Source organism: Acomys minous (genome assembly GCF_964271855.1).
Source record: "Acomys minous genome assembly, chromosome: 1".
In the NCBI taxonomy this organism is placed as follows: Eukaryota; Metazoa; Chordata; class Mammalia; order Rodentia; family Muridae; genus Acomys; species Acomys minous.
Window position 1 is genome coordinate 128307297 of NC_140483.1, and position 17778 is coordinate 128325074.

General features: G+C 39.5%; 1 protein-coding gene and 2 long non-coding RNA genes across 7 annotated transcripts in view; 1 reads left to right on the plus strand and 2 right to left on the minus strand.

Moving 5' to 3' along the window:
• The window catches only part of LOC311587522 (V-type proton ATPase subunit d 2), a 44906-nt gene extending 39314 nt beyond the window's left edge, over nucleotides 1-5592 (minus strand). The window contains exon 1 of one of the 3 annotated variants that reach the window (XM_084764455.1): nucleotides 5287-5592. In XM_084764455.1, the coding sequence (XP_084620581.1) occupies nucleotides 5287-5416 (130 nt within the window). In that variant the 5' untranslated portion in view covers nucleotides 5417-5592. The remainder of the gene's footprint in view (nucleotides 1-5286) is intronic. The other 2 variants (XM_084764454.1, XM_084764453.1) reach the window with 2 other exon arrangements.
• The window catches only part of LOC311587844, a 55158-nt gene that overhangs the window by 30746 nt on the left and 6634 nt on the right, over nucleotides 1-17778 (plus strand). Inside the window, exons 1-2 of one of the 3 annotated variants that reach the window (XR_014775985.1) lie at nucleotides 7876-8147; nucleotides 8637-8707. This is a non-coding gene — a long non-coding RNA (uncharacterized lncRNA). The other 2 variants (XR_014775986.1, XR_014775984.1) reach the window with 2 other exon arrangements.
• Nucleotides 9203-15013, minus strand: LOC311587918. The gene is made up of 3 exons (XR_014776008.1): nucleotides 14858-15013; nucleotides 14552-14713; nucleotides 9203-9586 (listed from the first exon to the last, which is right to left on the minus strand). It is a non-coding gene; the product is annotated as an uncharacterized lncRNA (long non-coding RNA).

Genomic DNA, 17778 nt, shown 5'->3' on the forward strand with positions numbered 1-17778 from the left:
AATGGGGAGACCTGGTGGCACTCAGAGGAAGGATAGCAGGCTACCAAGAAGAGACTTGATACTTTATGAGCATATACAGGGGGAGGAGGTCCCCCTCAGTCACAGTCATAGGGGAGGGGAGTAAGGGGAAAATGGGAGGGAGGGAGGAATGGGAGGATACAAGGGAGGGGATAACCATTGAGATGTAATATGAATAAATTAATAAAATTTAAAAAAAAGAAATACCCAGAAAAAAAAAAAAGAAAAAAAAAAAGAAACCACTGGTGTACTTCAGAACAGCGACAAGATTGGGTATATTTTCTAAATACAAAACAAATGTAAATGCTAAAATGCGAAGCACAAATCATGTGGAATAATTCAGAGAAAAAGTCTTTGGAATAAAAATCCTTTATGCATTTTCACTCCTTTTACAGAATTTATTCTTTAAGTGTGTGTGTGTGTGTGTGTGTGTGTGTGTGTGTGTGTAGGGAAACCCTTTAATATTTCTTGTCTACCATGTGCACATACCCTGCCACTTACTCTTGTCTGCAAAGTATAATAATTGTATTTAGTTCCTTTTAAATCCTTAGACCTTATTTGCATCTAGATAATCATATAAACACATTTCACAAAATCTGTCACCTTTGAAGAGGCTGAGGCATATCGTGCTCTACACAGCTGTCTCCTTGCTTAACCCACTTCATGTGCCTTGCTGATCTTCTCACTTCCACTGTCTCGGAGTTTATGACTTTGGTTTTCATTTTTTTTTTCAGCTATAGAATAGTCAATAATAAGAATGTTCCCAATCTTAAATTTTTTGTTTTACCTTTCCTACAGACAGATATTTGATTGCCTTAGATGAGAATGTTCCTTGTGGGCCCTGGCATATGAATAACTGGTCCCCAAGATGGCGGGTGGCATTGTTATAGGGAGCTAAGGAGACGTGTCCTTGCTGAAGGAAGTACTTCACTGTTGATGGACTTTAGAGTTCAAAGCCTTGGTGCTTCCTGTTTGGTGTTCAAAATGTAAGTTCTCCATTTCTATTCTAGCTGTCATGCCTCTACTCTGCTATCATGGACTCATTTCTCTGGAATTATAGGGTAAAATAAACCCTTCCTTCTGTAATTTGCCCTGGTCATGGCATTTTATCACAGCTGTAGAAAATTTACCACAGCTTCCATATTTTGCTGTTCCAAACAATAGTACAGTGAAGACCATTTATATACATATCCTTTCATGTGCGCAAGCCTTTTGATAGGATGTTGACTTTCTAGGCAACGTTTTTATGTATTTGGAATTTTGGTGGGCTCTGCTCAACTACTCTGTCTTATTTGTCTAGTCATTTCATTTTCTAGAATGAGAGTCTTTTAAAGGTAGGAACTGTGTCTTACCCATATTACTTCTTTGGTCTTGGCCAGAAAGTGTTTAATATATATTGGCTGAATTAGTTCCTACTCGAAGGCACAGTTGGAGAAAGACTTGAGTTCAAATTCTTTTAAAGAAACATAATTGTTAGGAATATAAAATGGGTGTCTTGCAGTCCTTTCTTGTGTCTAGGAGAACAGTGTGAAAATCCAATCTAGAGTGTCAGCTCACACTTTCATTATGTTCAGCAAAGCTTATTTATTACTAAACTTCAGGTACTACTGTCTCCACCTTGCTGTTTTCTAAGAGGTAATATTTGCACAATTATTTATAATTGAAGTTCTGAAAATAATGTGTTGGATTTAAAAATAGTAACAGCTTCCTTGTTTTGTTCCCAGGAAAGCCTGACTCACGGCGGTGCCATGACCAGTTCATGCTTGCATTAGTCAGGGTCAGACTTGGAACAGTTGAGTGTTTCTGACCACATTTGCCCAGTGGCCCTCATAAGCCAGCACAGTCCTCAATATGAAGACGTCCTCATGTTTTCCTAGACAGTTATATTTTCTTCCTTCTAAATGTACTCTCAATACAACGTGCTCTTTGTAAGTGATTCTATAACAGTCTGCTGCAGGAGATGTTAAAAAATGACAGGCTTTAAAACAGTGAAAGAAAAGCCAATCTTTGCCAAGTTTGCTTTTTTTTTTTTTTGCAAGCTGCACCTGCTTCAATGTAGTGCTGCGACAGCATAGTTTTACCTACTCCCCTTCGTCCTCAATTTCTATAGAGCATACTATGCAAAAGTAAGTAGAAGCCCTTAAGTCCTTCTGTCCCAGCAAATGCCCTTGATTGATTCTTAAGCCTGAGTTAGTGCACAAGGTACTTATATATTTACATTAATGCCACATACATTGCTTCTCAGAGCTCTTTACTTCTTAACATCCTAGAAATGGACTAAGTAGGGCAACCTATAGTAATTATTTCTATTAGCAAAACAGAGCTAGCATCAAAACAGCATGGCTCTATCCATGGATCTGTGTGAGTGTGTGTTGCTGGCAATGTTACCCAGAGCCTCATGCATGGTAGGCAAGTGGCAAGCGCTCTCCCACTGAGCCATGCCTTCCAGTATACACTATATACCTCTAAGCAGAAATTTTGTGAACAAACAGACACCAAGACCTCTGTTTGCTGTTGTTGGTAGCCTGTGGTTGCTAATAGTCATTCTAGGACTCAGTGTCCTCAGCTATATTAGGATAAAAAGCTCTTAAGGAGCTGGAGGTATGGTTCAGAGGTTAAGAGCGCTTTCTGCTCTTGAAGATGGCTATATGTTGGTTCTCACCATATCAGGTGGTGTACAACCCTCTATAATGGCAGCAACCAGGCATCCTGTGCTCCCTTTTGACCTCTGTGAACACAGACAGACATGCTGCGCGCGCGCGCGCGCACACACACACACACACACACACAAACACACACACATACACACACACAAACACATTTGGATATTTTTTCTGGGTATTTCCAAATAGCCATCTGGCATACAGATTCACTTATGGTTGAAGGCAATCCTTATAAACTCTCCTGAGGTTCTGTTGGGTCAGCCCATCCTTCTGAGTTCTGAGTCTATAGATCTGGGATCTGAATAATTGAAGAAAATACATATCTAAAAGAAAGGTAGGAAATCATGAAGTGTGATGATTATAAAGCAATGATCCATGAAGCAGAGTTTCTTAAGTAGGATATAGGGATGCTTTCAGGTGGTTCACTATGACTTAGCATTGTTTGGGAGGTTATGTGTGTGGGCACATGTATAGTCTCCCAAGAACCATCATCCATGAGGTCTCCAAAAGGGTCTGAATGGGGTGTGGTATTGCACACCTTTAATCCTTGGGAAGCAGAGGCAGGTGGATTACTGTCAGTTTGAGGCCAGCTTGGTCTACAAAGTGAGTCCAGGATAGGCAAGGATACACAGAAACCCTGTCTTGAAAAACAAAAACAAAAACAACAAAAAAAAGAAAAAAGAAAGAAAGAAACCAAATTATTCTAGGTGACTATTTTGGCTAGATATATATTATATAAATTTCTTTCTTCTCTTCCCTTTCCTCTTTCAATAAAATATTTTGGTTAAAAAGAAAAAAAAACAAATTTATTTCATTTTAAATTATGTATACATGTGTGTGAGAGGCATGGGTATCTGTATGTGAATGCATGTACTATTAGAAGCCTGAGGCATCAGATGCCCTGGAGCCAGCATTATTAGATGGCTGTGAACTGTCTGCCTAGTGTAGGTGCTGAAACCTGAATTCAGGTCCTCTGCAAGAGCCATACTTACTCTTAGCCGCTGAGCCATCTCTGTGGGGCTAACTTCTAATTCTTGATTTGTAGCCTCTATACTTTTAAAATCCTATATTTATTTCTCCGACTTTTGATACAACTTCTTTGGTTTCTCTCTGAGTTCCTTTGTGAGCAGTATGCCTTTGGTATCAAAGATATGTTCATTGTTGCTTGCATTTAAATTAGCATGTTTTTATTGTTTGTAGAGGCTTGACTCAAACTGAATTTATCCAAATGGCTGACTTCTCTGTGAAGGAAGTTTTCTTCCCTGTGCTAAGGTTCCCCCCCCCCTTCACTTTAATATATACAGACATTTCTATAAGCAATTAACATTCTTTAATCACCAAACTCCTAACTGAATATGCTCTCCTAAGAATTATGTATCACTGTTTGCAGTCAATAGAATTACTTATCATCTGAAAGATAAGTTTGTAAATAAACCAAAGGGCAGAGGAAGGCTGATCCCTCCTGGGCCACTGAACTCTGGCTGTAACTAGTCACAGCTATGCAACAGTGATCCCAGCTCCCTTCAGCCTTACAAGGAAGTCTGCAAAGTCACCTTCAAAAGATTGTTTTTTAAATATGGTTTGTTTTCCCTCCACAAATGAATTCATTTTCCAAAGGATTTTTCCATAGTGCTTACTTCCTTCTTCTAGAATAATCTGGAAGCTTCTCAAAATGAATAAGCAAACGTGTTTTTAATAATAAAAGTGGTTACAGACGTGCATTCTTTGTTAAGGTTTGAAAATGATTTGAACTAGGGGAACTTATCATTTACTGAGTGCTTAGGTATTTTTTTCTCCTTAGTAACTAAGTAGGAATTCTTAACGTGTGGATGGGAGGATGTCCAAGGCTCTGAGATTTTGAGACACCAGGTCACCAACTTAGAAGTAGCAGAGGTCAAAGTGATTTTAACCCACAGTGGGTCCGATGTCCTCCTGGCTTTTCTTTTTCACTTGCCCTTCAGTTAAAGGCAAATCGCAAACAAATTCTCAAATCAATACTGAAAAACTGGAGCTAGACAAAATCTCTCTCAGCCCCAAATATTAACTGTTTCTTTCTTTCTCCATAGACTCTAAGCAGGGTGGTGAAGGCTCTAGCCAAATATTACTTATAATTATGTGGCTAAAAATAGGGTGACAAAGAAAACACAGTACTTTAAAGCATAGTTACTACAGTATCTTAAAAGTGTGTACAAAGTGCTTTTTATTGAGACATTACAAGTCAAGTTAAAGGGTGAATGCAGTATTTCCTCCCATTGCAAACCGTAGGAACACTAATATACTTGAAAACGTCTGTGAGAACTTCAGGGGACATCTTTGGGGTTCTGGGTGTCAGAGTTGCAGGTTATGCTTATACCAACCGCCATGGTTTATCCCCTGCACTCATAATGGACGGAAATGTTAAATCCCATCTACACAATATGGAAAAACAGAGACCTTTCCCCCTCCTATCCGAAGTCTCGAAAGCACAGGCCTCTGGGCATCTGAATTCCAGGACTAAGAACCTCTTCAGGAGTCCTGCCCAGGAGATCACAGCCCCATTTCCTTTCTTCCAGAGAGCAACATCATTTAGGTTTGTTTCTTTTAATGGGGTGGGTGAGCAGCTTACCTTCCAGGGTCTCGCACTGCACTAGGTTGACGTAGTCCTGCTGAGTCAGGAGGCTGGCTTTACATCCTCGCACCAGGCCCTCCAGGTAGCCATGATCCACATTGAAGTGCAGCTCTGCAGTCTCAAGCATATTGCTCGGGCTGAAGCGGCTCTCAGTCTAGGCAGAAATAAAACACTGGCCCTGGTCTTGGAAAGTGTGGGTGTTGCAGTTGCTCAGCTGATAGTCAGGGTGCTACTGACTAGTTTGCTCCAGTTTCAGAGATGGTCAAGACAGGAGCGAGCCTTGTTTTTACAGCAACAGTGAGTCAGCAAAGTGGTCTAAGTGCACCCTGGTGGAGGGTGGGTGTTCAATACTGGGAGTAGAGGAGGTGAGAGGAGGGCTCTGGCGTCTCTTCCCTTCTACAATCCAAGGTCATGTCCAATTTTGCCAATGAGGGACTTCTGACACCAGAATACTGTGTAAATATACCTTCTCCACCTCTGAACTTTAATTATAAGTTACATCTCTTCATTTTTTTTGAGGACTGTTAATGTGAACAAAAGTTTCTTTTTTAAACCATTGAAAAAGACTGGGTGGGATGGCTCATGCCTTTGATCTTAGCACTTGAGAGACTGAAGCAGGAGATTTGCCATGATTTTTGAGGACAGCTTGTGTCCCAGAGTGAAGCTCTTGTTTCAAAAGTATAATAAGCAAAAAGCCTTAAAACAAACAAACAAACAAACAAAACCAAATGTTTGCAGACAGAGGAGATAATTCTGTACCCTAGTGAATTTGTTAAACAAAATAGTAATTTCTTGAAATTGTCAAGGGCTGCAGTTTGCTCTTTCTTTCTTTTTTCCTTCTTTGCTCTTCCTTCCTTCCTTCCCTCCTTCCCTCCTTCCTTCCTTCCTTTCTTTTTTTGTGAGTCAAGGTTTCTCCGTGTAGGCATGGATGTCCTGGACTTGCTTTGTAGAGCAGGCTGGCCTCGAACTCACAGAGATCCACCTGCCTCTGCCTCCTGAGTCCTGGGATTAAAGGTGTGCGCCACCATGTCCATTTGCCATCTAATTCTTAACCAGTCTAGAAGCACAGGCTCACAATTACATAATAATAAACCACCACCTTTGTACAATTTGGCAGATGTTATCGCCCTATTTATTTTCTTTTTTCTTTGGTTACTTTGAGACAGATGCTATGGCTCCCAAGTCACAGATAATGAATCAGATTTCAAAAGCCATGAGGCAGCTCAGAAAGCACAGTTGGCATCGCAGAATATACTAATGACGTGGGCCCTTAATGGCTGAGTTTCATGCTCCAAAAGCATTACTTGTTCTCCCAATATACTTAGTTCACAAACTTATCAAGTGCCTTCAGCATGACTTTCTTGGGTAGGTTTTTCTATATATTCTGTCAATTGCTCACAGTGATTTAAGGTTTCAGAACTTCTCCAGGATTCCTCAATATTTCCAAACTGACCAGGAGTTGAAAATCCAATTGATGTAAAATCTGCTCTATTTTTTTTAAACCACAGAGAATCAAACTTAGCTTTACACAGTGCCCATGTCTGATTGCCTGCAACTGATTGGACATCAAGGTTCTTATTACATCGCCACAGTCAGCTCTCTCACAATTCCACCATCTGAAAACTTCCTCAATGTGTTTTATCATGAATCATGTGAGCTTATCTATCATTCTCATAGGTCTAAAGTTGCATGTATGTTGTCATCTTATATAGTTAAAATGGATGGGAATTTACAAATAATATATGAGAACAAAGTTTTTGTCATTTTATTATGTTTCATTTTGCTTGAGGTTATTATATCTATTTTATCTGTATGGTAATTCTTCTGTATAAATTCTTTTTATCAGGCCCTGGAACTTGCTGGGGAAACTATACCAATGAGCTACTCCATCGACCCAACAGGGAAACATTCCATCTGACAGTATCTCTTCTTGGTCTCCTCTGCTTAGGAGCATTTATCCCATGAAAATAGAAAAAAAAATAGACATCTTGTTTTAGCGTTTAAAAACTTAAAAAGGAATTATATGTATATATGTATGAATATATTCCTATTCACATGAAGACATACACATGTATGTATGCACATCTGGTGAGTGCATGCAGGTGCCTGAGTTGGCCAGGAGAGACATCAGATCTGCTAGAGCTAGAACCTACAGGCAGCTGGGAGCCACATGATGTGGATGCAGGGACCTGAAGCCTAGTCCTGTGCCAGAGTAGGATATGTGCTTAAACTCTAGCCTCCCCTGCAGTCACCGCATCTACAAGCTTCTATCTGAATCAGAAAAGCAAAACAACAAAACGAAAACAACCACAAAAATATTCACATTCTGTGGAGCAAATGAAGATCAGACATAGGCTGTCATTCTAGGTTTATTTCAAGTACACACTATTGTTAACTGCAATCATCACATTATACACGAGCACCCCAGAACTCATTTACCTTATGACTAAAAATGTGTCCCCAGTGACCAGCCTCTCCTCCAAACCCCCATCCCTGGTGGTTCTACCTCTTGTTTCTAAAGAATTCAGCTTTTCAGATGCTACATATAAATGAGATCAAGCAGTATTTGTGGCTAATTCCCTACAAAGCTGAAGTTCTCTGTGCTTTAATGATTTCTTCTGAAGATTAAAGACTTTCATGTGGGTTAGTTGTTAAACCTGTCCTGTTAGTGATTACAGGGATACTTGACTTAATGTTCACCTTTTGTACTTGAACAAAATATTATTTTTTTGTTTGTATGTTAATTAAAGCTGGGCCTGAGTTAGTTCAGGCCTTCTCTCATGGTCACTGAGTGCTCGTCAGTGAGACTATTTCATAACTTATTGGAAGACATATTTCCTGCAAGACATCTCAATCTGGTGAGAAAAGGAGAGATACACTTAAGAGATTAAATACTTACATAGGTACAAGTACAAAGCAAAAGCAAAGTGTTCAAAATCTTGATGTATCTGTTTACCTCAAATACATAAGGACATTTCTGTTTGATTTTAGCCAGAGTCTATATTCTTGGAGTAGCAGAGAAATGAGTTACCTGAGAAAGATGTTCCCCTTCTAGGACAGTTTGTTTTACTCTGGTTTTTACCCAGCCTGGCTTCAAACTTATTCATTTCCTGACTCTACATCCTGAGTGCTGGGACTGAAGGTTGTGCAACCACACTTCCTCTCCCCCCCCCCTTTTTTTTATCCACAGGAGCAATAAATACATTTTTTTCTTTGTAGTTGAATCACTACAAGAAATATATGAGGTAAGAGCTTTGTAACAAGCTCGCCAGAAATAGACTTCTAACAATAAGTTAGGGGACATGGAATATAGCTACCGAAACACTAAATTATTTCTTTCTGTCCAGGGTGTCAGAGGTAGTTTCTCAGGGGGCCATGTTGCTTTGTACCACAAGAAATCATCAGACCATTGGAGCAGGTGAGTCTTTTCATTTGCTTCACCTAATCTGTAAACTTTTATTTTATCCAAAATTAACAGGTGACTATTCACCACCACAGCGAAGCCCAGGGCCCGATTGAAGGGTGGGGTGAAAAGAGACATCATCTCCACCTCTTCCCTGTTGCTTTGCAGTCTGGCTTCTGTGGCACTGTTACAGGGACCCATCTTGTGTTCAGGATCTCTGAGAGCCAGCCAGCCAATGTGCTCTCAGGAATGTTTCTTTAATCAAACTGCCTAAATTTAACTCAATATTTCTCCAAACATATGATTGGTTATAGTCCCTTTCTGTGGACAAGTGGCACCTTGAAAATCTGAAAAAAAAAAAAAAGTATTATTCTTTGGAAATTGACTTAAGAATTCTGATATGTAACAGTTATTTTTAAAGTGTTAAAATGCATCTATTTCATTTAACTGTATTATTTGGCAGTTGAGGTTGACATACAAAGAAATAGATTTCAGCGTAACATTTCCACTTCTAGGGTTCATTATATTTTGTTTTTATTCAACTCTCCCAAATAACCCGTTCTCATCCCCCTTCTCCCTGCCTTGCTGGTCAGTTTCCTGCCTCAGGTCTCCTCCTCATGACCTTTGTGTCCCACGAAGCTCATGTTGCTGGTCCTCTTTTGGTTAGGTCTCCTCTTCCCTTCTCAGTTTCTTTTCAACTTTCATATCACGCTATTTCATAAATATTCAATTAATTTTTATCTTAAATTACATTTTTAATTCACTTGTGCTTTAAAATTTAATAACCTAAAAAATATGTTTTCTTTTATCGTCTGCTGCTTCGTTGGCAGTGATCCCAGCACCTGTCTTGCTAGAGGAATAAGTAGTATAGTGAACTAGTGGTAAAAAATTCACCTGTGGGAAAAATAAACAGCATTATTATGACAAGAGTATTCTTTACAAAGAAATGTGAACTAAAATGATTTATTATAAGTAGGAGGGTCATTATTTTATATTGTAAAGCTAGAAAACATGTCATATAGGTAAGATTTGTAGGCAGAAGGTTTTATACTAACAATCCTATAGTTATTGCATAGGATGAGCCCTTAGGAGTCATGTGATATGATGTCACACTAAGTATAGGAGTAGGAAGGAGCTGTGGTTCCTTTGAGCTTGTCATGTTTTCAGACACTTCAAGCACAGGAATTATCTGTTTCTTGTCAAAAGAATAGGCTTTCCCATGGAACTTAGTGTTTCATGGCTCTACTCTTTAGCATGTGACATTTTTATTTATTTAATATTTGGTTAGCCAATTTCTCTTAAGATATTTGAAATGATTTTTCTTTTGCTGGAAACAATTTTCTGGGCTTATGAGTATTCTAATACCACATAACTAGAAGTTTTGAACATACAGGAAATGATGGAGAACTTAGGATAGCATAGGAAAAACTAGCCTTCTTATTTTAAAAAAGGAAGCCCATGTTCTAAGAAATAAGGAAAAAAAAACAGTATCACAGATTGATAAGTGGCAGAAATGTGAACAAAACAAAGATGTTATTATTAAAAGCTTCTGATTAATTCCATTACCTAGAAGTGATTCATAAAGTTTATGCAATTTTAAAGAAGTGTGACTCAGTTTGACTTAGAGCTACGCTTATTGTTTTCGGAAATGAGGCTACTCTTGTAGGCGGAGGGTGTATTTCTCCATAGAGAACAACAGTGAATAGTGTGCATGCAGGGTGGATGAGTGCGTGGATGGTAAGATGCAAAGTAGTAGGGACAGACTATAAAGACTTGGGTGAGTGAGCTCATCGCTTTCCTAGTCCACATGATTAAAAGCACTGAGAATCAGTTTAATGACTTTTGAGCCCTGTGGTATAAAATGTGTGATTCTCACAACAGTGAGGGAAGCACAAAATGAGAAAATGTTTTGCCAAAAGAACTCAGACAGTACACAGTGCATCTGGGCATCAGAAAGCCATTCCGGGTACTAAACAAAAGGCAGAAACAATGGAGGAAATGAAGGGATGACTTATACATAAAGTTAGGATACTGGTGTTTAATAACTGTAAGCCGAATGGAAAGGTAAGAGTAATAATAGCTTTCATTCCATAGACTACTTTGTCTGCTAAGAAAGAAATATGACAATGGGTATGCATGAGCATGTCAGGCAAAAATGGAATATTTTTTATAATGTAAAATTTGGGCCTGCAGCCCAGTTAGTAGTATGCTTGCCCAGTTTTCTTTCAGGAAGCCCTAGATTTGATCCCCTAGAACTACATAAGCCAGGTAGGGTTTCACATGCCTTCTAAGTCCAGCATTCAGGAAAGAAAGGCAGTAAGATTGTAGGTTCAAGGTCATCATTAGCTATGAAAAGAGCTCCTATGAAAGCTTGTAGTAACCAAAAACCCTATTCCAAGAACAAGTTAGCTGGGTGTGATAGTTTGTCATTCCCGTACTGGGGAGGCTGAGGCAGGAGGATCACTGAAAGTTCAAGTCCAATCTCATCTACAAAGTAAGATTCAGGCCAGGCTTGGCTAAATAATGTTTCAAATCAAAATTTAAAAATTAAATAAGAGCTACTGAAGAAGAAGAAAATAACAAATTATGAAGGAAAAAATTGACATAAGACAAAATATTGTCATGAGGTGGGGAAAGGCAAATCAGCATCTGCTCTCCCAAATGTCCAGGATAACTGGCAAACTTCAAATAGCCAAATTTTAATTAGGGTCTCTTTATGCTACCCAGGTTCTCCTCAAACTCATGATCCACACACTTCAGCCTAAGTATCCCACTGTATCAATGCACATGCTCTTCTTTGTCTTCTGTTGATGTGATAAACACCATGATCAAAGTCAAGTTGGAGGGAAAAGGGTTTAGTCAAGCTTCAGAGTCAAAGCCAAGACACTACAGGGATAGCAACGCCTGAGTTGGTATTGGAGACCCAAGTGTCCTGAAAGATGCAGGTTAGACTATGGAATCAAGGTAGACTCTCAGATCCTTGCCAGATAAAGTGCCATGGGTAGACTGGGACTTAAGAAAGATAAACTGGGTGACAAAGATAGCGTCAATGTCCCTTTTAACTTGCCTAAATATTGAATGACTTTCTTGGAGATTGTAGATTTTAGAAGCCCCTAAATTCTCTGTCTTGTCTTTTCTCTTACTGAATACAAATCTTTTGAATGATCAAGAAACATTTGATGCTAACTTCCAGTGTCTATGGGAGAAGAGGAGTCAAGCATCTGGAAGATTGATTAGCAAGCATTGATGACATAGTTGAGAGGGGGCATCCTTCCTCATGTGACTTCCAGAGCTTTTCCTTGGCTCACTCCAGCAACTGAACTCACTCTTGCCTTTTGTCTGAATGGAGTTAGATTTCTCTCTTTTTCTTACTGGAATTGTCTTAATGCTGTTGGGATAATATAGATACAGGCCTTCTTGCTGTTTTTAGCGTTCACCACATAATTATCAATAATGTCTTTAAGCAGTGATAAAGGAAAAGAGAGCAAAAAATCAATGATGAAAGGGTGGGAGAGCCTGTCCTTAGAGTTGAAAGGAGATAGCCTTCCCCTTCCTACAGGCTTCATATAGGTAAAGGGAACTGCCACTTGTGGGCTGGGCCTAGTCAGACCTTTGGTTTGGGTATCTAGCCAATATCCATTTCCATCTCTTCTATCTTGTGCCATGTGCAATGTTCCTTAGCCCTTTTTCTTCCCACACTTCTGTTTCTGTAAAGTACCAACAGTAGCTTGTAATGGTTATAACCATAACCAAAGCAACATATGTGAGTTGAGCTGTACTGAGCATACCGCAAGTCCTCATTTAGTTATCAATGCAATGCTTGTCATTGTCTTCACTGAATAGAAGCCAGTTCTGGCTGCCCTGTATAGCATGACTGTAGCTCAGTGAGCACAAGAATCCATCAGCATGTAAAATGCTGGGCATGATGACAGAGAAAGTGAAATTCCCTTCCCTTCCTCAGTATTTGATGGGATGCAGTGAATGGTAATTCTGGTCCTAGAACTTTCCTCCATCACAGTCCTCTTCCCAGAGTCTATGCAGAACCATTTTCTTGCTTCCTAAAGTATTTTGGTACAATGATGATGGAAGGACATTAAGTCCAGAAGCCCCTAAGCTTAGAGAGGAGTGATGGGGATAAACAGGACTGGAATTGGATCAGCAGGCATGAAGTCATGTAAAGAGTGAGTTAGCAAAATGGTCTCTCTGGTTATCTTTAAGGAGGGAGGGCATTCTACTTTGGGGATATCTACCTGTTTAATGCCAACCCCTCATACTGTAAAGGGATTTCAACAGAGTAAATGCTTCAGAAACTAACTAAAGTTTGCCCTTAAACTATAGACAGTTGAGTGCCCAAAGCTTAAGCAACTTGCCGAGTTTGTGGCCAAATTGCATCTTAGAACACACCCATCTTTCCTGTTGTGATTGCATTATAGTGCTGGTGAGAAGGGACAATAGAATCTCTGTCTCTGTGTCTCTGTATCTCTGTCTCTGTCTCTGTGTCTCTGTCTCTGTCTCTCCCTCTCTCCCTCTCTCTCTCTCTCTCTCTCTCTCTCTCTCTCTCTCTCTCTCTCTGTCTCTCTCTCTGTCTCTCTCTCTGTGGTGTGTGTGTGTGTGTGTGTGTGTGTGTGTGTGTGGGTTGTGTGTATATGTGTATGTGTGTGTGTGTGTGTGTGTATGTGTGTGTGTGTTACTAGAGATCAGACTCAGAGCTTCACACATACTATCACTAGCCTGAAGACAGAATGTAAACCTGACTTATTCATTTTTATTCTAGGGAACTTGTTTCAATTGCTTTTGTCAAACAGGAAGGGATATTGTACTATGTTGAGGAAGTCTCTGCTTATAGCAGCTGAAATGATAACAGTTCAGATTTTATAGAAACTCTGGGATGATGAAAGTGTGCCATTTCAAAGCTGGCTTTGAGGCTGATTTGTGGGAGATGGGGATGGAAGAACTGGAAAGAAGCTGTAACTTATTCTCCACTGTTGGACTCCATTCCCACTCAGTGTCTTCAAATAACCTGTGATGTCTCAGGAAAAGTATGTATTCAGAAAGTGATTCTCTCATTAAAAGTTTGCTGCTGCTTGCATGTGCTGTGCTCCACACAAGGTCCTGGTCCTGGGTAGTCAGCATCCCATTGGGTGGACAGGCAACCCAATTCACAGAAACGTGTTATGAGACATAGCTTAGGCTTGTTTATCACTGTAAGGCTGTTTATTTTCCCTCCTCCAAATCTTGTCTTAAAGCCTATTATCTCCTCTACTGTCAAATGACTAGAAAATTTTTCAGCTATTTGGTACACGAAGCCCCACTTAACAGTGTTGAATAAAGCTCCTATTATTTGAGCAAAATAATGTGTTTCTCAGAAGCACTAGTTTCTTTGATATTTTATGACTAATTTCGTGAGCCAAGGAGCTTGTTCGCTGTTTTCGGAAGAGAGTAATAAATTAGTATTAGCAATGTGCTTTCATCCACATTAAAGATAATAGGGAACCTAGCCTGAAAAGCGGGAAGATTTGCAGCGCTCGTGACTGTTCTCAGCACCGCCCTGGGACACCAAGCAGGCGAGCAAGAGGCAGCGTGGGACAATGGAGAAGGAGCTTATAGCATTGCTAAGTTGTTGTCTGTTTTGATAGGGCAGTTAGCCAGAAAGTTCAATGCACTGTGTAGAACAGAGCTATTTTCTCTAAACACACAGAGCCGAACATCAATTTTATTCACAGAGTACTGGAATACAAGGAACAGATAAATAGACATAAAAAATTGTAAGTATAAACTGTGCAGAAAGAAAGACTATTTGAAACACCGTGATCTTCGCGTAAGAAACTTAGGCATTGTGCATGTGACGTAACCAATTACCTTGCCATTTGCCATTTGATCCTTTGTTCTACTTCCCTGGCTGATGTTTTCTTTTTTGAGGGAGTGGGAGAGGTAGATGACATTATAACATAGCCAAGGCGGGCTGGCCTTGAACTCACTATGCGGTCTAGACGGGTCTCAGAATTGCTCTGCCTCAGTCTCCTGAGTGATAAGATTACAGATCATATATCAAACTCAGTTCATTGGAAAAGTTTTCAATAAAGCATAAAACATTAAATTATGATGCAAGTAAGGACATCTAGGCTCCAACCCCAATTCTATGGTTTAAACAACAAGTTGTCTTACCTGATTTTAAAATTTCCTCATCTGTACAGTGATGGATTTGGGGGGAAGGTCCTCCAATGCCGTGATGGTGAATCTTCATTGTCAACTTGACTGGCTTTAGGATCGTTGTGGGAACACACCTCTGGGTGTTTATGAGAGTGTTTCCAGGAAGGTTTATCTAAGGAAGGACTCAAGAATATTGAGAGCACTAGGCTCACGGAATTAGTCATCAAATATCAAAGAAACTAGTGCTTCTGAGAAACACACAATTTTTCTCAAATAATAAGAGCTTTATTCAACACTGTTGGCATTCTGGCCTCAATAAAAGGGAAGGTGAGCTGAGTATCCACCTGCCTCCCTGCTTTCTGACTGTGGACAGAGTAGCCAGCTGCCTCACACACCTGCTGCCACAGCTGCTTCACAGGCCTGCTGCCACAGCTGCCTCACATGGGCTCTGCCACAGCTGCCTCACAGGCCTGCTGCCACAGCTGCCTCACACACCTGCTGTCACAGCTGCCTCACAGGCCTGCTCCCACAGCTGTCTCACAGTCTAGCTGCTACAGCTGCTTCACACACCTGCTGCCATGCCTTTCCTGCCTCGATGAATCATGCTCTGCCCTCTAAACATAACCCAAAACCCTTACCGCAGTAAGTTGCTTTAGTCAGGTATTTGTTGTAGCAATAATAAAAGTAACTAATATAAATATATCCTCCCTGTAAATTAAAGAATTTTAAGTCTAAAATGTTCTTGACAATTCACCAACAATCACAGAGAAGCAACTGTGAGAGAATTTCAAAATGTAAGTGGACATTGTAAATAAATTTCTAATAAAAAAACAAAAATAAATTTTGAAAAATTAAAAAAATTCAAATTTAACAAACTTAGCCTTTAGAATCTAAGCCTACTTCTTAGCTATTGGGTAAGATAATTAGTTTTTGCATCATTGTGAGAACTTTATCTTGCTTAGATAAGTGCAGAGGATGGGATAGAGGTGTACATGCTAAAGCTGCAGGCTGGCCCCACCAAAATATGTGGGCCCCATCAAATATGAGGCTTGCTATTATAATAGCATAGATATGCTATTCTGCTGTCATACTCTTCTGTGTTACAATATGCTGTGGATGCTTTGTACCTGGGGCAGAACTCACAGACACATTACAACAACAACAACAACAACAAATGTTGGTGCTTCAATAAATGGTAGGTAAAATGTAAAATCTACTGAATCTTCTTTAAACTAAAGCATTTTCACTAGGTTTGGTAACACTCAGGATACAGAGGGAATCTTTAAAGCAGTCCCCTCATTTACCAATTGTATGTTCTCTTTAGCCCTATGAAGTTATATTTATATTTTTGGTTGTGAGCCTATCCTTTAATGGCTGAGCCATCTCTCCAGCTCATGAAGTTATATTTATAAAACAAAGAGAATGAACATATAAAATCTTGGCTATCTGGTCTTGTTTTCTAGAAGGAATGGCAGGAATCTGCATGGGCAACTTCTGGGTCTGGGTGAAAAGAAGAGAGACCGGGACCATGGTGTGCAAAGCTGCAGGCAGCCTCTAGATAACAAGGATACTAGCATAAATAGAGAGACCTCAAGTCATCATCACTAGCACCTCATAAAGAAGTAGATTTGGTAGGAAGTGCAGACAGGAGGAGGATTGGAAGTTCAAGGTCATCTTATCTATATTGAGGGTTTGAAGACAGCTTGAAAAACATGAAACCTTGTCTTAAAAAACAAAACAAAACAAAAAAACAAAAAAAGCCCTGGAGCTTATGGCATAGCTTTATGATGCAGCACTTCCCTGGCATTCATGAGGATCTGAATTTTATCTCTAACATCAGCACCATCCAAGGAGGGAGAGGAAAGGAGAGCTGGGGGGAGAAGAGCGAGTAAGAGCACTAGGAAGAAGAAAGAAAGGAGGAAGGAAATAGGAAAGACCATGGAAATGGAGGACAGAGCCAGATGGAGATAGACCAGGAGCCACCTAGAAGACCAGGCTGGGAATATAATGGCAAGACTTTTATCTGGGTAGTCTCAGGTCCTGGGGGAGGATTTAGCCATGTTCGCTTAAAGGACACAGAGTAGGGAAAACATTTGAAAAGTGTTCATCAGGAAATTAAGGAGGTGCTCTCTAACTCTCCAACGAGAGTTTGCTATACACCTTCGTGAACCCTCTTAATGGCCCTGGGTATTCACCATTCCTACTTTCTAGCGTCTGTGTCCACTATAGCCACCCTACTGACCAGCATCAATGGTCTACTAGTGAAAAAGGAAATAGAGGATCAACAAAACTAGTTGTGAAAATGACATAATCATATCTATTACATTGTGCATTAATTTAAAAAATAAACTTTAAAATTGTGCATTAATGTAAAAAATAAATTTAAAAATAAATTGAAGGGCCATACAAGTATAGTGGTACACAACTGTAGGCCCAGCACTTGTAGACTTCGGTAGATGAATCAGGAGTTTTAGGCTAGAATGGGCAATATAGTGAGGCTCTGTCTTAAAAAGCAATGTAAAAACTCCCTACATATATGTATATATGTATTTATGTTATGATACTATTCTTGTAAATTTACTTTTTTTCTTCAGCTCTAACAAGTATTGCAATTGCTAGAGGTGTGTGTATGTGTATGTGTGGATGGCAACTGACCCTAGGATGTCATTCATACTAAGTATTGAATTTTTGTTATATAGTTTCCATTCTTTGGTTATGATTGTTTTATATGGTTTAGCTAATTTATTGGGAAATACAGGAAAAGAAAATAAAAACAATATAACAAAAGTAGGAAAGGCAAAAAATTTAAAAGCCCAAAATTTCCACAAATATTATAATTTACTTGCAATTAACTCAATTGAATATTCTTTGAAGAAAATAAAATGCTACAATTTTTATGTGGTTTATTATAACCACTTAAGCACTTGGATTGAGAA